Source organism: Colobus angolensis, unplaced genomic scaffold (genome assembly GCF_000951035.1).
Source record: "Colobus angolensis palliatus isolate OR3802 unplaced genomic scaffold, Cang.pa_1.0 Scaffold169, whole genome shotgun sequence".
In the NCBI taxonomy this organism is placed as follows: Eukaryota; Metazoa; Chordata; class Mammalia; order Primates; family Cercopithecidae; genus Colobus; species Colobus angolensis.
Window position 1 is genome coordinate 960,803 of NW_012114810.1, and position 25,696 is coordinate 986,498.

Below are 25,696 nucleotides of genomic sequence, written 5' to 3' on the forward strand. Positions count from 1 at the left end.
TAGTAGAGACGGGGTTTCGCCATGTTGGTCAGGCTGGTCTCAAACGATCCTCCGGCCTCAGCCGCCCAATTTGGAGGGATTACAGGCGTGAACCACCGTGTCCGGCCCCAATTTCACTTTTCTTAATCAGATAATTCAGCTTGAAGAGTTTACTGAAGAGGCAAACTTCATGGAAGAACCTATTTACGTTAAACGTTTAAATTTATTCTGACAAATCCTGAATTCGCCGTCCGTACTCACCCGATCTCAAGAACCTCTGTTGACAAGTAAGTGGGTATACATTTTTCCCGCAAATGTTTTACCACTAAGACCTTAAGAAACTTAAAAGTAGGGGGAAGCTGACAGAAAAAGAGATTAAAAAGTAAAATATACGCGCACACACACATATATACACACTAATATATATTACATTACGTCTGAGGGGCGGGCACCGGAGACCAGAAGAGCTGCAAGAGGCTGCACGCGCTCTGCCCGATGCGCATGCGCTTTCTTTCAACGGTCACCCGCTGGGGCGCGACAGTGACTTTTTGACCCCCGGTTGAGGTCACCTTTCCCGCCAAAGCGCAGCGCAAGGCGCACTGGGAGCCTCAGACACGGGAAGGCTCAGCGCCACGTCTCAGGCAGGGAGACATCAGACAGAAGGGGGAAGTTTAAAGTAACTGCATGTGCGGTTACTGAATTTCTGATTGTTTTCTGACTTTTGATTTTCTTTCTTTTCTTTCTTTCTTTCTGTTTCTCTCTCTCTCTCTCTCTCTCTCGATGGAGGTTTGCTCTTGTCGCTCAGGCTGGAGTACAGTGGCATGATCTTGGCTCACTGCAACCTCTGCCTCCAGGGTTCAGGCGATTCTCCTGCCTCAGCCTCCCAAGTAGCTGGGATTACAGGCGCCCATCACCACGCCCAGCTAATTTTTGTATTTTTAGTAGAGAGAGGGTTTTGCCATGTTAGCCAAGCTGGTGTCAAACTCCTGACCTCAGGTGACCTGCCTCCCTCGGCCTCCCAAAGTGCTGGGATTACAGGTGTGAGCCACCACACCCGGCTGACTTTTGATTTTGTTATTGGAACTACTACAAATTGCACTCCCACCTTCCAGTCTCCTGTGTCTTCAGGAAACCAGTTGCTTTAGCAGTCTTCTACTTAGCTATTTCCACTGCGTTATGTCATTGGGGACAATGGATGGCTTTGAATGTAATTTGTCTCTTTTAGAAATAAAATAAGATCAGAACGGGTAGGTATTAATAGTTGGAGATTATTCAGTAGTACAAGCTTCTTAGTTTACAGGTTATTATATATCCAAATACATTTCTTACCAGTGTAAACATTCAATTACAGGCATACCTTGGAGATATTGCAAGTTCAGTTCCAGACCATCCAATAAAGCGAATAACACAATAAAGCACATTACACAAATTTGTTAGTTTTCCATGTGTATAAAAGTTATGTTGGCTGGATGTGGTGGTTCATGCCTCTAATCCCAGCACTTTGGGAGGCTGAGGCGGGATGATTGCTTGAGACCAGAAATTGGGGATAAGCTTGGGCAACAAAGTGAGACCCTGCCTCTACAAAAAATAAAAAAATTAGGCGGAGGTAGTGGCACACACCTGTAGTCCCAGCTACTCAGGAGACTTAGGCAGGAGGATCCCTTGAACCCAGGAGTTTGCAGTTGCAGTGAGCCCTGTTTGAGCCACTGCACTCCCGCCTGGGCGACAAAGTGACACTCTTGTCTCAAAAAAAAAAAAAAAATTATGGTTACACTCTTAATATCTTAATGTATTTATTGTACATATCTTATGCTTACTGTAGTCTATTGAGTGTGCAGGAGCATAATGTCTAGAAACACAACGCACATACTTTAAAAATACTTTATTGCTAAAAAGTGCTAATGATCATCTGAATAATCATCTTTTTGTGGGTGGAGGGTCTTGCCTTGATGTTAATGGCTGCTGACTGATCAGGGAGTTGTTTGCTGCATGTTGGGGTGTTTGTGGCAATTTCTTAAATTAGGACAAAAATGACATTCACATGGATTGACTCTTCCTTTTACAGAAGGTTTCTCTGTAGCATGTGATGCTATTTGATAGCATTTTACCCACAGCAGAAATTCCTTCAGAATTGGAGTCAATCCTCTCAAACCCTGCTGCTACTTTGTCAACAAAGTTTATGTAACATTCTAAATCCTTTGTTACCATTTCAATCTTGTTCACAGCATCTTCACCAGGAGTAGATTCCATCGCAATAAATCACTTTCCTCAATCATCCATAAGAAGCAATTCAGCCGGCGGTGGTGGCTCACGCCTGTAGTCCCAGAACTTTGGGAGGCTGAGGCGGGCGGATCACAAAGTCAGGAGTTTGAGACTAGCCTGGCCAATATGGTGAAACCCCATCTCTACTAAAAATACAAAAATTCACCAGGCATGATAGCACGCCTGTAATCCCAGCTACTAGGGAGGCTGAGGTGGGAGAATTGCTTGAATCCAGGAGGCTGAGGTTTCAGTGAACTGAATCATGCCACTGCACTCCAGCCTGGGCAACAGAGCAAGACACCATCTAAAAAAAAAAAAGAAGCAATTCCTCAGCAGTTCTAATTTTGTCATGAGATTGTAGCAGTTCAGTCCCATCTTCTCATCTTCAGGTTCTACTTCCAATTCTGGTACTCTTGCTATTTCCACATCTGCAGTTACTTCCTCCACAGCAGTCTTGAACTTCTCAAAGTCATCCATGAGGATTGGAAAAACTTATTCTAAACTTCTGCTAATATTGATATTTTGACCCCCTCCTATGAATCACAAATATTCTTAATGCCATCAAGAATAGTGACTCCTTTCCAGAAGGTTTTCAATTTTCTTTGCCTACATCCATCAGAGGAATCACTATGGCAGCTACAGCCCTTACAAAATGTACTTCTTAACTTATAAGGCTTGAAAGTCAAAATTACTTCTTGATCCATGGGCTGCAGAATGGTTTTTTTGTTAGTAGGCATGAAAACAACATTAATCTCCATGTTCATCTCTATTAGAGCTCTTGAGTGACCAAGTGCATTGACAATGAGCAGTAATATGTTGAAAGGAATTTTTTTTTACTGTAGTCCCAGCTACTTGGGAGGCTGAGGCAGGAGAATAGCGTAAACCCTGGAGGCGGAGCTTGCAGTGAGCTGAGATCCGGCCACTGCACTCCAGCCTGGGCGATAGAGCGAGACTCCGTCTCAAAAAAAAAAAAAAGGAAAGGAATCTTTTTTATAAGCAGCAGTAGGTCCCAATCGTGGGCTTAAAATATCCAGAAAACTATGTTTTAAGCAGATGTGGTGTCATCCAGGCTTTGTTGTTCCATTTATAGATCACAGGCAGAGTAGATTTAGTATAATTCTTAATGGCCCTAGAATTTGCAGAATGTTAAGGGAGCACTGGCTTCAAATGTAAGTCACCAGCTGCATTATCCTCTTGTGAGAAATTCATCCTGTCCTCTAAAGCTTTGAAGGCATTCATTTCTCTTCTCTAGCTCTGAAGGTCTTCAGTGGAAACTTCTTCCACAAAGCTGTTTCACCTACATGGAAAATGTGCTGTTTAGTATAGCCACCTGCATCAGTTATCTTAGCTAGATCTTCTGGATAACTTGCAGCTTCCACATCAGCACTTGCTGCTCCACCTTGCACTTTTTTTTTTTGAGACGGAGTCTCACTCTGTCACCCAGGCTGGACTGCGGTGGCACGATCTCAGCACTTTTGTGTTATGGAGAATGGCTTCATCCCTGAAACCTCATGAACCAACATCTGCTAGCTTCAGACTTTTCTTCTGCAGCTTCTGCATCTCTGTCAGCCTTTCTAGAATTGAGGAGTTAGGGCCTTGCTCTGGATTAGACTTCGGTTTAAAAGCATGTAGTGGCTGGCTCAATCTTCTATCCAGACCACTCAAACTTTCTCCATATCACCAATAAAGCTGTTTCACTTTCTTATCATTCATGTGTTCACTGGAGTAGCACTTGCAACTTCCTCCAAGAACTTTCCCTTTACATTCACAACTATTTGGCACAACAGGCCTTTCAGCCTCTCTTGGCTTTTGGCATGCCTTCTTCACTAAGCTTAATCATTTCTAGCTTTTAAGTGAGAGGCATGCAACTCTTTCTTTCACTTGAACACACAGACAACATTGTAGGGTTATGAATTGACCTAATTTAAATGTTGTTGTGTTTTAGAAAATAGGGAGATCCAAGGAGAGGAAGAGAGATGGGGACACAGCCAGTAAATGGAGCAGCTCGTTAGAACACACACACAACATTTATTGATTATATTCACCATTTTACATGGGTGCGGTTTTTGGCATCCTATGACAATTATCATAGTAACATCAAAGATCACTGATCACAGATCACCATAGCAGATAATAATAATAATGAAAAAGTTTAAAATATTGCAAGAATGACCAAAATGTGACACAAAGACATGAAGTAAGCATATGCTGTTGGGAAAACAGCACTGACAGACTTATTTGATGCTGGGTTGCCACAAACCTGCAATTTGTAAAAAAAACAATAAAAAAAAAAAGCAATATCTGCAAAGCACAGTAAAGCAAAGTACAATAAAACAAGATAAGCCTATATTCATAAACTTTGACGTATCTTCATTACAAAGGAGAAAACAGCCACCCTAGATGTGAAAAGATTTGCCCAAAGTCATTCAACTAGGAGAGAAATGAAGACTAGAACCTTGTGATCAGGATTAAAAATAGTGAAAATCTTGGTCTAATAATTACTCTGAATTATAATTAAGTCACTGTTTTGTCTGTGTGTGTGTGTGTGTGTGTTTTTGAGATGGAGTCTCACTCTTTTGCCCAGGCTGGAGTGCAGTGGCATAATCTTGGCTCATTGCAACCTCCACCTCCCGGGTTCAAGGAATTCTCCTGCCTCAGCCTCCCCAGTAGCTGGGATTACAGGCATGTACCACTACATCCAACTAATTTTTGTATTTTTAGTAAAGATGGGATTTCACCATGTTAGCCAGACTGGTCTCGAGCTCCTGACTTCAGGTGATTTGCCCACCTTGGACTCCCAAAATGCTGGGATTATAGGCGTGAGCCACTGTGCCCAGCCACTGTTTTTTTCTTTAGAGGCAGGGTCTCTTTCAGTCTCCCAGGCTGGAGTGCAGTGGTGCAATCATACCTCACTGCGGCCTCAAGCTCCAGGGCTCAAGCAATCCTCCCGCCTCAGCCTCTGTAACAACTAGGACTGCAGGTGTGTGCCACAACATTCGGCTACTTTTTAATTTTTTTGTAGAGTCAGGGTCTTGCTATGTTGAGCAGACTGATGTTGAACTACTGGCCTCAAGTGATATTCCCGCCTTAGCCTCCCAAAGTGTTTCAGGCATGAACTACTATGCCAGGCCTATTTTCACTTTTTTTCATTTTCTTTTGAGACAGAGCCTTGCTCTGTCGCCCAGACTGGAGTGCAGTGGCATAATCTCAGCTCACTGCAACCTCCCCTTCCTGGGTTCAAGCAATTCTCCTGCCTCAGCCTCCAGAGTAACTGGGATTACAGGCATCCACCACCACACCAGGCTAATTTTTGTATTTTTAGTAGAGGCAGCATTTTGTCATGTTGGCCAGGCTAGCCTCGAACTTCTGACCTCAGGTGATCTGCCCGCCTTGGCCTCCCAAAATGCTGGGATTACGGGCGTGAGCCACCATGCCCAGCCCCCTTTATTACATGTTCTGATTTATAGTTTTTCTGGTAACTTAGAGTATGCATACTTGAAGCATCATCAAGATTCTCATCTAGAAGAGAAGAGTCAGAAAAGAATAATTTGATTCAAAGAAATAGTAAGTCTTATGCCTGTAATCCCAGTACTTTGGGAGACCAAAGTGGGAGGATCACTTGAGGCCAGGAGTTGGAGAGCAGCCTGGGCAACATATTGAGACTCCCATCTTTACACACACACACACAAATAAGCCAGAAATGGTGGCTTGCACCTCTAGTCCCAGCTACTGGAGGGGTGGGGAAGGTGTGTGAGGTGAGAAAATAGCTTAAGCCCAGGAGTTCAAGGCTGCAGTGAGCAGTGATGGCACCACTGCACTCCAGCCTGGGTGACAGAGTGAGACTGTCTCAAAAAAAGAAAAAAAAAAAAGAAAGGGAAAAAAAAAAGAGAAAAGAAATACTAAGTATCTGTCATATTTATGTTACATGTTTTAATGGCATTGTCTCATGGATGCCTAGTTCTGGAATATTTAAATCTTCTTGTTTCTTTTTTTAAATATAATTTTTCAATTTTTTTGGCTAATTTTCTCTGTATCATTCAAATTTTAGTGTATGTGCTGCCAAAGTGAGCACCATTTCCTTACTTTTATTATATAGTTTAAAATTCTGTCAACTTTTACTCTGTGATGGTTCCCAGATTTGTTTTATTTTTTATTTTTTTGCTGTTTTCAGAAAATGATACATTTAGGTAGTTTAGGGTTTTATCACCACACATATAGACTACTAGAATATCTTTTAGATTGTCTCTTTTTTTTCTTGAGATGGACTTCATTCTTGTTGCCCAGGCTGGAGTGCAATGGCACGATCTTGGCTCACTGCAACCTCCGCCTCCTGGGTTCAAGCAATTCTCCTGTCTCAGCCTCCCAAGTAGCTGGGATAACAGGCGCCCACCATCATGCCCCACTAAATTTTGTGTTTTTAGTAGAGACTGTGTTGGCCAGGCTAGTCTCCAACTCCTGACCTCAAGTGATCTGCCCGCCTTGGCCTCCTAAAGTGCTGGGATTACAGGCATAAGCCACCACTCTCGTCCTAGGTTGTCTCATTTTAAAATTTTATTTATTTTATTATTTGCCAATATAATTATTTTGAAACAAGATCACCCAGGCTGGAGTGCAGTGGCACTATCATGGCTCCCTGCAGCCTCAGTCTCCTGGGTTCAAGTGATCCTGCCACCTCAGCCTTTCCTGTAATAGCTGGGACTACAGGCACGCACCACCAGACCTGGCTAATTTTTTTATCTTTTGTAGAGATGGAGATCTTTTTATGTGCTCATAACAAGAGGCAGGAAGATCACTTGAGCCTAGGAGTTCAAGACCAGCCTCTGGAAATTCTGACTCAAGTGATCCTCCCACCTCAGCCTCCCAAAGTGCTGGGATTACAGGTGTGAGCCACTGTACCTGGCTTTTAAAACTTTTTCTTCAAATCATCTTGCATACTACTGTCTAAAAATTGTTTCAGAATTTTTTCCATCATTCCATAAATCCTAAATGTTTTTGTTTTAAATTTATATTTTTAGATAATTTTTTATCTCTATAAGTTTGAAATGACTTATTTTTAACAATTTCCCTTTATATTGGGCGTACAGTGAAGATTTTAAAAAAATATTTCATTATTCTACTTGTTTAGTTCAGGCATTCTTTACTTGAGAGCCATAGCTCTCAAAGGCTTCTTGGATAGAATTCAGGGAATTTGCGAATTTTTATGGGTAAAAAATTCCAGTTTTATTTTTACTAATGTAGGGGAGAACATATCTTTCCTTCTATGCATCCTAGGTTTAGGGCTGAGATCCCTACAACAAAAGAGATATTAGCAAGAGAAAAGCATGCACATTTATTTAACGTAAGTTTTGCATGACATGAGAGCCTCCATAAGGAAATAAAGGCCCAAAGAAACAGTTGAACTTGAATGTTTTTTATAGTAGGTTTGATGAAGAGCAGCCAGTGATGGAGAAATGTCATAGGGCAAAGTGTGAACAAGCTAAATTTAATAAACTGGGGGAAACTGAGCAGGCCTGTTTGTTTAGATTCCTCTTTGTGTCCCTGTGCTTTTGGAGGTAAGGATGCTCCTTTTCTCTGGGTGCCGTGAGAGCACCTCTTACATGAGGGTCTTATGATGTACTTCAGGGGAAGATCAGAAAATCATTCCCAGGTTTTATGGCTGCTTCCAGGGAGAAGGGCAGGCAGAAGGTCGGAGTCACCTTCCTGCTTCTGCAATTTCCTCAAATGCCTTCAGCTTAAAATATTCAATATGTCAAGGTGCTATATTTTGTGTAGGGTGTCCTGAACCCCATCACTAACCTCAAACTGAAAGGATTTTCTTCAATTCTGAACATAGTTCAAAAACCACAGTAATATTAGCCATACTTCATTATCAAAAGAAAACTCAGATATTTTCATATCACATTACTTTTTTGTATCTGTTTTCATTATGCTCATCACCACTTCAAATTTAGGATAGATATTAACTCTTATTTAATGCATTTATAAAGACGCATGCATATTAGTATATAACAAACTTATCTTTTAACATTTTAATAACTGTATTTTGATATAATTAGATTCCTTTGTAATCCTACATATTTTATGCATTTAAAAACATGATTCTGAGAAGGCATTCATAAGATTTATCAGATTGCTAAAGACTAAGAACCCATGTTTTTGTTCTACTTTCAATACCTGAAAAGTTGTGGATAAAACAAAAGTTATGTTAAAACTGAAAAGTAGGCTGGGTCCAGTGGCTCACGCCTGTAATCCTAGCACTTTGGGAGGCTGAGATGGGTGGATCACCTGAGGTCAGGAGTTTGAGACCAGCCTGACCAATATGGCAAAATGCTGTCTCTACTAAAAATACAAAAATTAGCTGGGCGTGGTGGCACACGCCTATTATCCCAGCTACTCGGAAGGCTGGGGCAGAAGAATTGCTTGAACTCAGGAGGCAGAGGTTGCAGTGAACTGAGATGGCGCCACTGCACTCCAGCCTGGGCAACAGAGTGAGACTCCATCTCAAAAAAAAAAAAAAACTGAAAAGTAATCAACTGAATACTTTTTAACTATAATATTCTATACACGTTTGATGATAGCCATGTATTATGGTATTATGTATGTTTTTATATTTAACAATTCTTGTTCCTTAAAATGTGCTTTATGGAGAAGGAGCCAGAGTTAGTGAAATTAGTTTAGGTCAATTTAGGATATATTAATGACATTATCCCACACATTGTTCATGTCATAGGCACGAACTTAAAAAATTTAAAGTTCCTGCTGCCTGCTTAGATGCATCTACTAATCTAGAGCAGTTGTGAGGAAGATCCATCTGAACTAGATAAAAATATGAGCAGTGGAGTATTGGTTATTTTATTCTGGTTGACTCAGTTATTTGCCAAAAAAAGGCCCTGGTCAAATTGTTGATCACTAGGTAAAAATAATTTGGACTAATACATTAAATTGTTGATCATTAAAATAATTCTTTCAAAGTACTTGTCTTTTATGCGTTTGTTTACTTTAACATGATTTAATTTAAAAATATGTGTTGAATCCTCTTTTTTTAAGACAGGGTCTTGCTCCGTCACCCAGGCTGGAGCGTAGTGGTGCAATTACAGTTCACTGCATTCCCACCCTCCTAGGCTCATGTGATCCTCTTATCTTAGACATCTGCACAGCAGGGACCACAGGCACACACACCATCCGAATATATCCTTCTTCACCAAAGTTGTGGCCCCAGCTTTAGAAAAAGGAAACTCCTAGATAGTTTCCTTTTTTTTTTTTTTTTGTGGAGACAAGGTCTCACTATGTTGCCCAGGCTGGTCTTGAAATCCTGGACTCAAGGTTATCCTCCTACCTCAGCTTCCCAAAGTGATGGGATTACAGGCATTAGCCGCTACACATGGCGTTTTGAATCCTTTTATGTGCAAAGATACGATCTGAACCCTTAGGACATTTATAGCCTAATATTTTCTTCCATCAAAGTTGCTAAAGCCCATCACCAGAATACCACATTTAATATTCTCAGGATAGATTATTAATAGTTGCCTAGGAATAGGAATGGTATGTGGCAATGACAGAAATTTGAAATGGCAGATTTATTAAGTACTATTAAGCCATTAAGTTACAAAAGGCTATTAGGTGTCTTAAAAAGACAAAGAGTATGAACAATGACAGATTGTTTTAGGTTGAACAATTTCTATACAGTTATATCTATAGTACACTACTAATTTACTTAGCAAACTTTTTCCTGAGATTTGCAAATTTAAAAAAAACGAAGAATCAAACTATATTATCTTTTCTGTTTTTTTGAAACAGAGTCTCCACTCTGTTGTCCAGGCTGGAGTACAGTGGTGTGGTCTCAGCTCACCACAGCCTCAACCTCTTGGGTTCAAGAATCTTGTGCTTCAGCCTCCCAAGTAGCTGGGATTATAGGCATGCACTATTACGCTCCGCTAATGTTTTGTATTTTTAGTAGAGACGGGGTTTCACCATGTTAGCCAGGCCTGTCTTTAACTCCTGGCCTCAAGTTGATATGCCTGCGTTGGCCTCCCAAAGTAATGAGATTATAGGCGTGAGCCACCGTGCCCGGCCTCAAACTATATTTTTTAATTAGTACAGTAAATACACATTAATCATGACACAATTATTTCTTCTGGATACAGCAGGAAAAATTAAGTTAAGAGAAAGTGCTTCATATTTCTTGATTTGTTATAAAAAGAAGAGATCCTCTCTAGATTTCTGGGTAAGAGGGGAAACTAGCAATCCCACAATGATTTCCTTTATTTCTTGCCATCCGAATATATCCTTCTTCACCAAAGTTGCGGCCCCAGCTTTAGAAAAAGAAATAACACAAAATTACAAATGCATACAATCAAATCATGTTAATAACTTTTTATCTCATTGTTTTTCTCCTATAAGTGATTATATGTGAAAGACTGTAAAACAAAATTAGAATGAAATAATATAATAGTTTCTCCAGGGATTTCAGGCAATTCAAAATAATGGTTTGGAAAGCTTTAGTGCTATATTGATGAATAGACTTAATACCTAAGGAAAACTATATAGTAAGATCCATCCCAGTCCTTTAATCCTCCTACTTTGCAAATATGACTTCTCTAAGGAAAGAGTATTAGTATCCTTTATAAGGCTGTATTTCTAAATTTTTTTATAACAGTATCGTGGGTAATGATTTTCTATCAAACTTAAATTCCTCTAGAGAATGCCAATTAAGAAATATTTTTGAGTGACTACTATGAAAAAGCTATAGGGGAGGGAATTCTAAAGCCAACAACAAAAATGCAGCTCTGAAAGAGTTTTTGATCTAGAAGTGGAGCTGAGATAAGACTTTCTTATAATTAAAGCTACTGAAAAATGAACCAGGCATGGTGGCTCACACTTGTAATCCAAGTGCTTTGAGAGGCTGAAGTGGAAGGATTGTTTGAGGCCAGAGTTTGAGACCAGCCTGGGCAAAATAGCAAGTCCCTGATTCTACAATTTTTTTTTTTTTTTTTTTTTTTTTAGCCAAGCATAGTGGCATGTACCTGTATTCCTTAGCTACTCTGTAGGCTGAAGTGGGAGGATCATTTGAGCCCAGGGGTTTGAGAGTACAGTGAGCTATGATTACACTGCTGCATTCCTGACACTCCAGCCTGACCCTGTCTCAAAACAAAACAAAGCAAAACAAAACAAAAAAAAAGGAATATTTCTACCTGGCGCTGGAAGTGTTCAAGCAAGCGGAGGCGAATTGCTAGCGATGTTGCAGAGAGAAATCATGGGTCGGATTAGGGTTCGAGTAGATCAGTGTTTTACTTTTTGATTTCATGGACTTAGAGGAGTTCAAAAGGTTTTTACAGATCGATATACAGTTATCAATTTTTAAATTAGCATGTATAGACACTTTTTTTTTTTTTTTCTTGCAGATGAAGTTTCGCTCTTAGTTGCCCAGACTGGAGTACAATGGTGCAATCTCAGCTCACTGCAGCCTCGGCCTCCCGGGTTCAAGTGATTCTCCTGCCTCAGCCTCCTGAGTAGCTAGGACTACTACTCCTGGCATGTGCCACCACGATGGCTAATTTTGTATTTTTAGTAGAGACGGGGTTTCTTCATGTTGGTCAGGCTGGTCTCCAACTCCTGACCTCAAGTGATTCACCCACCTTGGCCTCCCAAAGAGCCGGGATTACAGGTGTGAGCCACCACGCCCGGCTGTATGGACATCTTTTTAAAAAAGTATACTATTGGCCAGGCACGGTGGTTCATGCCTGTAATCCTAGCACTTTGGGAGGCAGAGACGGGCAGATCATTTGAAGTCTGGAGTTTGAGACCAGTCTGGCCAACGTGGTGAAACCCTGTCTCTACTGAAAATACAAAAATTAGCTGGGCATGGTAGCATGAGCCTGTAGTCCCAGCTACTGGAGAGGCTGAGGTATGAGAATCGGTTGAACCTGGGAGGCAAGGCGGAGGTTGCAGGAAGCCAAGATTGCACCTGTGTACTCCAGCCTGGGCAACAGAGTGAGATTGTCTCAAAAAAAGAAAATAAATAAAAACCATACTACTTACTGTCACCATTATGTTGTAAAAGAAAATACATTTTAACACCAAAAGCAAAAATTCCAAAGACATAATCTCTATTTTAAGGATAGGCTTTTGAGTAAATAAATTTAGATTAATGAAAAAGTCACCAAAATATTCTTATTCTTCTTACTTTACAAGACTGATGAAAAAACTTAGAAAATCCTTGTAAGAGGAATGATTTCTGAAGCTCTTTATCATTCTGAGATTTTGTAGTGGTAGGTATATAAATATCATACAAGGCAAAATTCATTAAGTGCTCTAGGATACAAATAAAAGTGTGAAATTGAGAAAATGCTTAGTGTGTCTGGAGAGCAGTAAGAAATTTAGTTGAAAGGAAAACTGGATATCTTTAGTAGAACAGTGGAAAAAGAGGATAGAAAGCTGGTTTGGGGTCATGTTGTGAACAGCTTAGAACAGCCCATGGAGGAACACGTACTTCAATTACAAAGGCAAAGGGAAGCTGTTACAAATTTTGGCTCAGGGACTCAAAGGTTGTGATTTTTGCATGCAGTGGAGAACCTAAGAAATGCTGGTTTATTGTTGGAAGACAAATAACACCGTTTAAAAGGACTGTGCTTTAAGAGGCCTTAAATATTCTATGTATCAGCCCTCAGTGGACCTTTTGCAGGTCCTATTTTTTTCTCTCTGTACCATTTAACACAGTTAAATGTACCACCTTACTGGTCTCTTGGCTTTAAGACACTACTATGTTCTGATTTTCTTTTTTTCTTTTCTTTTCTTTTTTTTTTTTGAGACGGAGTCTCGCTCTGTTGCCCAGGCTGGAGTGCAGTGGCCGGATCTCAGCTCACTGCAAGCTCCGCCCCCCGGACTCCCGCCATTCTCCTGCCTCAGCCTCCCGAGTAGCTGGGACCACAGGCGCCGCCACCTCGCCCAGCTAGTTTTTTGTATATTTTAGTAGAGACGGGGTTTCACCATGTTAGCCAGGATGGTCTTGATCTCCTGACCTCGTGATCCGCCCGCCTCCGCCTCCCAAAGTGCTGGGATGACAGGCTTGAGCCACCGCGCCCGGCCTGTTCTGATTTTCTTATCTCTCTCTGGTCAGTCCTTCTCAAACATTTTCATGAGTTCCTTTCTTTGCTTCCCTTCACTTAATTGCCACTCCACTGCTTAGAAATTTTTGGTGGCTCTCCATGCCTTTACAATAAAATTCAAACTCCATCATCACCTCTAATCAACCAATGGCTGTAGTGGGTTTTTTTGTTTGTTTGTTTTTGACAGAGTCTCACCATGTTGCTCTGTTGGAGTGTGGTGGTGCAATCACAGCTCACTGCAGCTTCAACCTCCTGTGCTCAAGCAATCCTCCTGCCTCAGCCTTCCCAGTAGCTAGGACCACAGGTGCATACCACCATGCTCGGCCAATTTTTTGTTTTTAGTAGAGAAGAGGTCTCACTATGTTGCCCAGGCTGCAGCAATGCTCTTTTAATATCTAGTTTAATAAGCAAAAGCAATAACAATAATCTGGCCAGGCTATTATTGATATTAATAGACACCACTTATTTAGCATTTACTCTGTGCCAAACAGATTAACATAAATTATCTAATTTAATCATCATCATGTGAGGTGAGTATTATCTTCTTTTACTAAAGAAAAAAACAGAAGGGCAGAGTGGTAAAGTGGCTTGCCACAAGTCACATAGATAGTAAATTGTGAAGCCAGAGTTCAAATATAGGATTATTTTATTCCAAAGTCCACTCTAACTTTTATACTATGCCTATCCCTACAGTTATCTCTATGAGTGAAATCATAAGGGGAATGAAATTGAGACCAGTACATCTAGGATCTCATGTAATTTATATCTTACTATGGTCACTGCCTTAAATAATAGGCAAAATAAATCATTTTAGATGAACTGAGTTTGGACCTGAGATCTAGTATGAAGATTGAATTGAGGGTCTAGTTACTAGCAGTATGAATTCAGTCCGTGAGACCAAGGAATCCCAGACCCCATTCAACATCTAGATAATTTGCTTTTCTCAGTTTTACCAACCAAGATCAATTGCCCCCAATTTTTCAAAAGATCCCAGACTTCTTTTTGACTGAGTCCTGCTAACTTCCCTTAAACAATGAAACTAATTAAAAAAAAAATTCTTAAGCTAAATAAAGTATCTGAGGACAAAGTCTTGCCTTCAGAATTATACAAAGTCTGCTCCAAATGTTCATTTTGGTACTTATCAAGTTGTATATTTTTTTATTAATTCTATAGCTCTTTCACTCAAACTGTTCAACTTTAGGTAAGTTTGTTAACTAAATGCCTATCTCATAAGAGTATTTTAAAAATTAAATTAGAAAATGTATTTAAAGTATTCACACAATATTTGGTATATAGCCAATGCTTACTAAGTGAAGGTAGCTATTTTTATTATTATCCAGGTATGAGTACATCTGATTGGACTCAAGTAGAGTACATCTACTTTTTATTTGAGATGGAGTTTCACTCTTGTTGCCCAGGCTGGAGTACAGTGGCACAGCCCAGGCTCACCGCAACCTCCACCTCCCAGGTTCAAGTGATTCTCCTGCCTCAGCCTCCTCAGTAGCTGGGATTACAGGCATGTGCCACTATGCCCGGATAATTTTGTATTTTTAGTAGAGATGGAGTTTCTCCATGTTGGCCAGGCTGGTCTCGAACTCCCAACCTCAGGTGATCCTCCCACCTCGGCCTCCCAAAGTGCTGGGATTACAGGCATGAGCCACCTAGCCGGGCCGAGTCCGTCTACTTTAAAAAATATATATAGCCTTCTTCTAGGGTGATCACCAGTCCCAGTTTGCCTGGGACTGTCCTGTTTTTAAAAAGAAAGTCCTATGTCTCAGAAAGCCTCGTAGCCCTTAGCAAAGTGGGAAAGTTGATCAATGCCAGTTTCCTTTGTAATAGACTGAAGTCCTGGGTTTCTTAGGCTGTGCCAGACACTCTTCTAGGCATTAGGATTACAGAGACAAAGTCTTTCTAAAGCCTAGGTTCTAGAGGAGAAACATACAGTAAACAAAGAAATACTTGATGATATAATATGATAGGTACAATAAAGAAAAATAAAGCAGGATAAGGGATACAGAATGTTAGGAGACAGGGCTCAATTTGAGGCAGAATGGTCGGGAAAAGCTTCGCTGAGTGGATGTTTGAGCAAAGATGCAAGTGAGGCAAAGACCTGGATAAAGAGCTAGAAATAAGCATGGTGTGTCAAGAAATAGCAAAAAGGCTAATGTGCCAGGAGCTGAATGAGAGAGGGGAGAGTAGTTGGAGAGGTGGTTGGAGAGGCAGGCTAAGGCCAGATAATATCATGCTTTACAGGTCATGGGTTTTATTCTGAGCAGGAAGGAAAGCCATTAGAGGGTTTGGGGTAGAAGGGTAACATAATCTACTTTATGCTTTAAAAAGATAACTCTGGTTAATGTATAGAGGATTGACTGCAAGCAAACAAGAGGGAAGCAGCTACCAGTTACAAGATTATTGCAATATACCAGGAGATAGATGGTGGCCTGAACTCTAATGGTAACAGTAGAGGTATTGAGAAGTGCAGGCATATCTTGTTTTATTGTGCTTCGCTTTATTGTGCATTGCAAATTTTGCATTTTTTACAAATTGAAGATTTGTGGTAACCCTGCATGGAGCAAGTCTATTGGCACAATGTTTCCAATAGCCTGTGCTCACTTCGTGTCCCTGTGTCATATTTTGGCATTTCTCACAATAGTTCAACAGTTTTCATTATTACCAAATCTGTTATGGTGATCTGTGATCAGTGATTTTTTAAAAAATTGTTGAGACAGGGTCTCACTCTGTCATCCAGGCTGGAGTGCAGTGGCACAATCACAGCTCACTGCAGCCTCAACCTCCCAAGAAGCTGGGACCACAGATATGCACCACCATGCCCGGGTAATTAAAAAAAAACAACTATCTGTAGAGACAGAGTCTTGCTATGTTGCCCAGGCTGGGACCAGTGATCTTTAATGTTACTATTGTAATTGTCTTGGGGTGCCATGAGCCACACGCATATAAGATGGTGAACTTAATTGATAAGTGGTGTGTGTTCTGACTGCTCCACTAACTGACACTTCCCCCATCTCTCTTCTTTGGCCTCCCTCTTCCCTGAGACACAATGATATTGAAATTAGGCCAATTAGTAACCTTACAACGGGCGGGGCATGGTGGCTCACGCTTGTAATCCCAGCACTTTGAGAGACCAGGGCGGGTGGATCACCTGAGGACAAGAGTTCGAGACCAGCCTGGCCAACATGGCGAAACCCCGTCTCTACTAAAAATACAGAATTAGCCAGGCCTGGTGGTGCGCGCCTGTAATCCCAGCTACTCCAGAGGCTGAGGCAGGAGAATCGCTTAGAACCTGGGAGGCAGAGGTTTCAGTGAGCCGAGATTGCGCCACTGTACTCCAGCCTGGGCAACAGAGGAAGACTCTGTCTCAAAAAACAAAACAAACAAACAAACAAACAAAAAACAACCTTTCAGTGGCTTCTAAGTGTTCAAGTGAAAGGAAGAGTTATACATCTCTCATTTTACATCAAAGCTAGAAATGATTATGCTTTGTGAAAGCCAAGGTAGGCTGAAAGCTAGACCTCTTGAACCAGTTAGCCATGTTGTGAATGCAAAAGGAAAGTTCTTGGAGGAAATTAAAATGCTACTCCAGTGAACACATGAATGATAAGAAAGCAACACAACGGGCCAGGTGCAGTGGCTCATGCCTGTAATCCCAGCACTTTGGGAAGCTGAGGCGGGTAGATAACTTGAGCTCAGGAGATCAAGACTAGCCTGGGCAACATGCTAAAAATACAGAGATTACCTGTGCCTGGTGGCACGTGCCTGTAGTCCCAGCTACTTGGAGGGCTGAAGTGGGAGGATTGCTTGAGCCTGGGAGGTGGAGGTTGCAGTGAGCTGAGATTGTGCCACTGCACTCCAGCCTGGGTGACAGAGTGAGACTCTCAACAACAACAAACAAACAACAACAACAACAAAAAAAAAAAAAGAAAAGAAAAAGAAAGAAAGAATGAAGAAAAAGAAAAGAAAAGGAAGAAAAAAAAGAAAAGGAAGAAAGTGAACTGGCCTTACCACTGATACGATTTGAGTGGTCTAGATAAAAGAGCAAAGCAGCCACAACATTCCCTTAAGCCAAAACCTAATCCAGAGCAAGGCCCTAACTCTCTTTCACTGTAAGAAGGGTGATGAAAGTAAAAGTTAAAGAAGTTAAATCACCTGCCAAAGTTCTTCTATGCCTCCAGTGCAACCTATGCCACCTCTATTTTAGCATTTATCACATTGAGTTGAAACGGAGTATACATGCACCTGCCTGTTTCCTTTACTCCGTTAGACTAGGAGTACCTTGAGGGATGGTAGAAAAGCTGCATTTTTCATTTCCAATTGCTAGTTCCTAGCTTGGCACATGGTAGGTACTCAATATATGTTTGTTGAATCAGTGTCTGAACGAAGATACAAAAATGAACAAAAGACTATCCTACCTTGAAGAAGTTTACATTTTAGTGAATAGAGCATGGTTTGCACAAATAGCTATAACACGAGGGATATGTGTAAAATACTATAATAGAATTCATAAAGCATTGCCAAAGCTTAGGAAATAGAGAAACAATTCTAAGAGAATGGGATATGAAAGAGTATTTGAGGCAGGATTTAAAAATGAATAGGATTTGTAATGACTTTTTTTTTTCATTTTAAAATTAATACCTTTTCTTTTTTTCTTCCTTTTTTTTTTTTTTTTTTTTTTTAAGATGGAGCCTCGCTCTGTCACCCAGGCTGGAGTGTGGAGCGCAGTGGCGCAATCTTGGCTCACTGCAAGCTCCGCCTCCCAGGTTCATGCCATTCTCCTGCCTCAGCCTCCCGAGTAGCTGGGACTACAGGCATGTGCCACCATGCCCGGCTAATTTTTTTTTGTATTTTTAGTAGAGACAGGGTTTCACCGTGTTAGCCAGGATGGTCTTGGTCTCCTGACCTCGTGATCTGCCTGCCTCGGCCTCCCAAAGTGCTGGGATTACAGGTGTGAGCCACCGTGCCCGGCCTCCCTCCTTTTATTTTGAGATAGGATCTCATTCTGTCAATGAAGCTGGAGTTGAGTGATGTGATCATCGCTCACTCACAGTGGCCTCAACTTCATGGGCTCAAGTGATCTTCCCACCTCAGTCTCCCAAGTAGCTGGGACCACAGGTGTGTGTCACCATGCCTGGCTTATTTTTGTACAGAGATGGGGTCTATGTTCCCCAGGTTGGTCTTGAACCCCTGGGCTCAAGAGATCCTCCCAGTTCAGCCTCCCAAAGTGCTGGGATTACAAGCATGAGCCACTAAGCCTGGTTGGACATACTATGTTTAACTTAATTTTTTTTTTTTTTTTTTTTGAGATAGGGTCCTGCTCTGTCACCTAGGCTAGAGGGCGGTGGTGTGATCATGGCTCACTGTAGCCCTAAACTCCTGGGCTCAAAAAATCCTCCTACCTCAGCCTCTCGAGTAGTTGATATTACAGGCACATGCCACCATGCCCAGCTAATTTTTAAAATTTGTTTGTAGAGACTGGGTCTCCCTATGTTGCTCAAGCTGGCCTTAAACTCCTGGCCTCAAGTGATCCTCCTGCCTTGGCCTCCCAAAGCTCTAGAGTTATAAGCATGAGCTTACCACATTCAGCTAATATTTATACTACATATAAATTTTATATTTATGTGTATCTTTTTTCATTTAAATATATATCCCAAGTATTTTATTAGGTTATTAATAATAGTCTGAATAATTCTAATGCATGGAGTTGATTATGTCATAATTTATTTAATCATATACCTATTGTTAGGCATTTTTGGCTACTTACTAGTTTTTACTATTAAAGAATAATGCTGGCCGGGCGCGGTGGCTCAAGCCTGTAATCCCAGCACTTTGGGAGGCCGAGACGGGCGGATCACGAGGTCAGGAGATCGAGACCATCCTGGCTAACACGGTGAAACCCCGTCTCTACTAAAAATACAAAAACTAGCCGGGCGAGGTGGCGGGCGCCTGTAGTCCCAGCTACTCCGGAGGCTGAGGCAGGAGAATGGCGTAAACCCGGGAGGCGGAGCTTGCAGTGAGCTGAGATCCGGCCACTGCACTCCAGTCCGGGCGACAGAGCGAGACTCCGCCTCAAAAAAAAAAAAAAAAAAGAATAATGCTACAATTCACCCAAGTTGGGTATGAAAGTTTTCCCATATTTAGGATTATTTTCTTCATATAGATTCCAAGAAAAAAAAGTAATGGGGCACTGGCTGGGCGCAGCGGCTTGCGCCTGTAATCCTAGCACTTTGGGAGGCCAAGGAGGCAGATCACCCAAGATCAGGAGTTGGAGACCAGCCTGACCAACATGGTGAAACCCTATCTCTACTAAAAATACAAAAATTAGCCAGGCGTGTTGGTGGGTGCCTGTAATCCCAGCTACGCGGGAGACTGAGGTAGGAGAATCGCTTGAACCTGGGAGGCAGAGGTTGCAGTGAACCAAAATCGTGCCACTGCACTCCAGCTTGGGTGACAGAGCGAGACTCTGTCTCAAAACAAAAAACAAAAAACAAAAAACAAAAACAAGGTGGGGGAAGAATATGAACATTTAAAAAGTTCTTTATCATATCGTCAAATTGCTTTCAAGAAAGAGAATAGGCAAGGTGCGGTGGCTCACGCCTATAATCCCAGCACTTTGGGAGACCAAGGTGGGAAGATCACGAGGTCAAGAGATTGAGACCATCCTAGCCAACATGGTGAAACTCCATCCAACATGGTGAAACCCCATCTCTACTAAAAATACAAAAATTAGCTGGGTGTGGTGGCACGTGCCTGTAGTCCCAGCTACTCAGGAGACTGAGGCAGAAGAATCACTTGAATCTGAAAGGCGGAGGTTGCAGTGAGCTGAGATCATGCCACTGCACTCCAGCCTGGTGACAGAGTGACTCCGTCCCCCCCCCAAAAAAAAGAATAAATACAGCTTACTTTCCCATCAAACTGTATAAGAATGTCCATCACCAAGACGGGTGGTATTTCTGTAGACAGCATTGGGCTTCACAGGCATTTCAGAAAGATGAAGCAGCATATATAAAGAAACAGAGGTAGGGATGTATCTGTAAACTTAGGGAATGATGAATAAGTAGTTCACTGTGGCCAGAGTATGACTGTGGGTATATGAAAATATAGTGGAAGAAATGTCTAAGATTATGTTAAAAACTAGATAGTGGAGTACCTGGAATGCCTGGCCAGGAGTTTGGACTTCATTTTTAGACAATGGTGAACTATTTAGAATTTTTGAGCAGGAGTTGACATGATCTATAATTTAAGAAGATACCTCTATAGATGGCTGGAATAGAATCTGAATTACAGCAGGGCCATTGGGAATGGCAAAGAGAAAATTCATATAAAATATGATTCAGAGGCCAAATGGATAGGGCTGTGTGGGTTGAAGGGGAAAAAGGAGAAGGCCAAGATGATGCTTAGGCTTTAATAATCTGAAGATGGTAATATATTACCCAAAACAGGGAATAGTTTTCCCTTGAGCTTGTTCTAAAATCCTTTTCAGGGATGAGCGATGAAAGGAAGAGAAGAACATTGTAAACTTATTGAGTATGAGTGTTTGTATATGTTGGTAGTAGAGTGATGTAGGTGGGGAGTTTGGATTTTTCAAGTAGAGCTGCCAAATTGGAAGTTGGACAAGGAAGTCTGTCACTTAGTTAGGAGGTCATTTTCAGAGATTATGAACTGGGGATCATCTACATAATGGCAATAGTTGAAACTGAAGGAGCAGATGAGTTTGCTTTGATATAGCAAACTCATGTAACAGACAGGTGGATAAAATAATGTAAGATATGAGGCTAAAGCTGATGTAACAAAATGAATCAAGATAGTGAGAAATGTGCCATTGCATATGTTTTCTGGGTCGTTGAGCAACTTTCCAACCTCTAATGCACTTTCTTCCTCCAATACGTGAATAATTCCATACGTCTGAAAACTTGATGCAAATAGTGTCTTCCCTGTGGAGGTTTAGACTGTTAGGCATTTCCTCCTCAATAGTCCCATAGCCATTTAGACACGTATCATTATACCACGATGTGTTTGTTGTATCATTTAAAAATATATTTAGGCTGGGCGCGGTGGCTCACACCTGTAATCCCAGCACTTTGGGAGGCCGAGGTGGGTGTATCACCTTAGGTTGGGAGTTTGAGACCAGCCTGGCCAACATGGCGAAACCCTATCTCTACTAAAAATACAAAAATTAGCCAGCGTGGTGGCAAGCGCCTGTAATCCCAGCTACCAAGGAGGCTAAGGCAGGAGAATCGCTGGAACCTGGCAGGCAGAGGCTACAGTGAGCCGAGATTGCACCATTGCACTCCAGCCTGGGCAACAGAGTGAGACTCTGTCTCAAAAAAAGAAAAGAAAAAAATATATATATATGCATGAATTTCTGTCTCTCTTCATAATTTTACTTTTTTCCCCTTTTTGAGACAGGCTGGAGTACAGTCTGTCACCCAGGCTGGAGTGCAGTGGGGTGATCAATGTTTACTGCAGCCTCTCTCTCTACATATAGATAGAGAGATTTATATGTATGTACACATTATATATTATATAACATGTATGTACACAAAATATATATCACATAATATGTATGTAATATATAATGTATGTATATGTAATATATAATATATTATGTATGTATATATAATATATAATATGTATGTATATATTGTATATTATATATGTATGTATATATGTATGTATTATGTCTACATCAACCCTAGACATAATTGCCATAATCAAATATTATATATTATATATGTATTCTATATGCATTATAGATGTATGTATCTATAATACAAATTATATCTAATGTATATTATATATTATGTATATATATAATATATATATTTTTTCATGTTAAATTGTGAGTGCCTTTAGGACAGGATGGTTTCTTACTATTTTTTGTATCTCCAGGGCCTAGATAATGCCAATCACGTTGTAGATGCCTAGTAAGTGCTCGCTGAATGAATGAGTGAAGAGAAGCAGCTTTGAATTTCAACACTAAAAGATATAGATGATCTTCAAGAGCAGCTTCAGGAGAGAATTTAGAACACCTGCTGTAGGGAGTTCCTTAGAGAATCAATAAGATATGAGGGAAATGGTTTCATTTTAAAAAGCTATCACTGGTCTACACCCAAGCTGACCAGTGCCGTGAATAGGTTATCAATGAGCCAAGATATTGATCCCCTCAGCTACTTTCCCAGTTGGCCATACAAATATCATCATCTTCTATGTGTGCCACAATGGGAAAAGGGTAGGAAAGCACCTTTTGTTTGATTTGTAGACTAAGTACTCCAAGTAAAGATTTGAGGGGTGTTATGGGTTGCATTGTGTCCCCGCAAAATTCATGTTGGAATCCTAACCTCCAGTACCTCAGAATGTGAACTTATTGAGAGATGAGGTTGATGTAGACATAATTAATTAAATTAAGATGAGGTCATTAGGGTGGGTCCTAATCCAACATGAACGATGCTCATGAAAAGGGAAAATTGGCTAGGCACGGTGGCTCACACTTATAATCCCAGTGCTCTGGGAGACCAAAGCAGGAAGATCACTTGAACCCAGGAGTTTGAGACCAGTCTAGGAAACATAGAGAGATCCTGTCTCTACAAATAGAAATTAAAATTCGCCTGGTGCGGTGGTGCATGCCTGTAGTGCCAGCTACTTTGGTGGATGATGTGGGAGGATTGCTTGAGCCCAGGAGTTTGAGGCTGCAGTGAACATTGATCACCCCACTGCACTCCAGCCTGGGTGACAGAGTGAGACCCTGTCTCAAGAAGGGTAAGAAAGTAAAATTATGAATAGATACAGAAATGCATACAGGCAGAATGTCATGTGAAAATGAAGGCAGAGGTCAGGGGGATGGTTCTAAAGGCCGAGGAAAGTCCAAGATCACCAGCAAACTTTCAGAAGCTAGGGGAGAGGCATCAAACATTTTTTTTTAATTAAAAGAACATATTTAATTGACACAGATTGTATAAACTCAAGGTGTACAGTGTGATGACTTGATGTACGTGCACATTGTACAATGATTGCCATAATCAAATGAAATAATGCATCCATCTCCACCCGGGCTGTACCTTTGATTCCCAGAACCTGTTCATCTTATACCTGAAAGTTTACACTCTTTGATCAACATCTCCTCATTTACCCAGCCTCCAGTCCCTGCCAGCCATTATTCTACTGTCTGTTTCTGTAAGTTTGACTTTTTCAGATCCCACATATAAGTAAGATCATACAGTAATTTTTTTTCCTGTGTCCACGAATATTTTCTTCCTCACAGCGTGAGAAGCTAGTAACACCTTGATCTTAGACTTCCAGCCTCCAGAACTGGGAGATATAAATTTCTGTTATTTAAGCTGCTCAGTTTGTGGCACTTTGTCATGGCAGCCATAGCAAACTAACACAAAGAGAAACTCCAGGTGTGCCCCAAAGTCTCAACTCTTCATCATATATCCTCCCTTTTTTCCCTCTAGAAGTTATGTTCCTTTTGCTTATGATAGAGATGTCAGTTCAACACATATATTGAGGGGCCTTTCGGTGCCACCCAGTTAGTCTGTGCTGCGGATACGAAGACAAGACATAATCTCTCCCCAAAGGCACGTACAGAACATTGGAGTGACAGACAAGTAAAAATACAATTTAAATATAATGCCTAAAATGCTGTGATCCAGTATGTATAGGACATTTTGGCAGCATAGAAAAAAGACATTTTGCTCATCCCAAGGATTCAGGAAAGACTTTCTGGAATAGATTGTGCCTGAGCTGCTTCTGAAGAAAAGGAGAAGTAAACCAAAAGAGAAGACAGGATATTCTAGGCAGAGGGAACACAAACCGAGAGAGGAAGGAAGGTATTACAGATAAAGTGAAATGTATGGGAACTACAACTGTGGATGGCGCAATATAACCAGAGTGAAAATAGGAGGCAACGAATGCCAGGAGGTGAGGCTGGCAAGGAAGGGAGCACGGCCTACAGGACTTGTCCTCTGTCAGGGAACATTAATTTTACACTGCATGAAACTCAGTAGAAGAGTTATAAGCCCAGATCCGTTCATATTTTAGACAAATAAGTTTGGCAGCTGTATGAAAGATGGATTTGAGGGTAAAGGGGAAGAAAACAGAGAGTAAAGGAGACCAGTTAGAAGGGGACAGCAATAGTCCACACCAGAGATGCCTGAACTAGAGCCGTAATAGAAGAAACAGAGAAGGGACAGAATCAAGGACACAGATGAGGTAAAATTGCTTTGACTAATTGGTTGCTTGGTCGGACTTGGGAAGGTCTCAGATGAATCTATCATATCTTACTGGGTGACTGTGTTGTGTGGCTCTTTATTGATGTGGGAAATTCTGAAGGAGGAACAGTATGGGGGAGAGAGTACTGAATTATTTGGATGTATTGAGTTTGGAGAGACTAAGATATGTGTAAGTGGGTGTGTCCAGATAAGTCTGAAGTTCTGGGAAGATGTCAGAACTAGAGCTAGAGATTCAAAAGCTATTGGCATATAAAGGTTATAGCTAGAGTCCTACAAGTGGAATTATGGCACCCAAGAAAAAATAAAATAAGAAGAGGACCATCCTGGCTAACACGGTGAAACCCCGTCTCTACTAAAAATACAAAAAACTAGCCGGGCGAGGTGGTGGGCGCCTGTAGTCCCAGCTACTCGGGAGGCTGAGGCAGGAGAATGGCGTAAACCCGGGAGGTGGAGCTTGCAGTGAGCTGAGATCTGGCCACTGCACTCCAGCCTGGGGGACAGAGCGAGACTCTGTCTCAAAAAAAAAAGAAAAAAAAAGAAGAGGAATGGGCAGAGGATAGGGCCCCAGGGAAATACCAACAATTTTGGGTTAAACAGAGGAATAGTTTCATAAGAGAGGCTGAGAAGGAATGATCAGAGAAATAGTACAGAAGATAAACCATGAAAACAAAGTGATGAAGGCAGAATAGTAAGTGAAGAGATGGGGGCACTGAGAAATTTAGAATGTCACTTTGTAAGAAGCTATAAAGTTCATTGTCAATATCATGATCATAATAATCATCATCAAAATCATGAGAGTATTTGCTGAAACTCCCTCAAATTCCTGATTCCAATTAAATATAAAGTGTAAATATATTACCTGTTTTTCACAAGCCAGTATTCTTTTCCGTTAAGACCACCATAGCCAACCACAAGTACACCATGATTCACATTCTGAGTACAGGATGGTTCATAGTAGACACCTGAGAATCAATTATGGGTGGGAAAAAAGAGTGAATACTAAAGGATAATAAAGGGCATTTAAAAACTGTATTACTTTTTATTATTCTGCTTTGAATACATAGCAAGATTAATTTAAAAAGTTAAGGACATGGCCGGGCGTGGTGG

General features: G+C 41.1%; 2 protein-coding genes across 5 annotated transcripts in view; both read right to left on the reverse strand.

Annotated features, from left to right (window-relative positions):
- The window catches only part of HORMAD1 (HORMA domain containing 1), a 23,019-nt gene extending 22,531 nt beyond the window's left edge, over nt 1-488 (reverse strand). For 2 of the 3 annotated variants that reach the window (XM_011937809.1, XM_011937811.1), the window contains exon 1: nt 410-488. The gene's annotated coding sequence lies outside the window, so the exon portion shown is untranslated. The remainder of the gene's footprint in view (nt 1-409) is intronic. The other variant, XM_011937810.1, reaches the window with a different exon arrangement.
- Nucleotides 489-9,799: 9,311 nt separating this feature from the next.
- CTSS (cathepsin S) overlaps nt 9,800-25,696 on the reverse strand; it is a 39,384-nt gene continuing 23,487 nt past the window's right edge. For both annotated transcript variants that reach the window (XM_011937808.1, XM_011937807.1), the window contains 2 exons: nt 25,449-25,551; nt 9,800-10,553 (listed from right to left, as the gene is read on the reverse strand). In XM_011937808.1, coding sequence (XP_011793198.1) covers nt 10,454-10,553; nt 25,449-25,551 — 203 coding nt within the window. In that variant the 3' untranslated portion in view covers nt 9,800-10,453. The remainder of the gene's footprint in view (nt 10,554-25,448; nt 25,552-25,696) is intronic.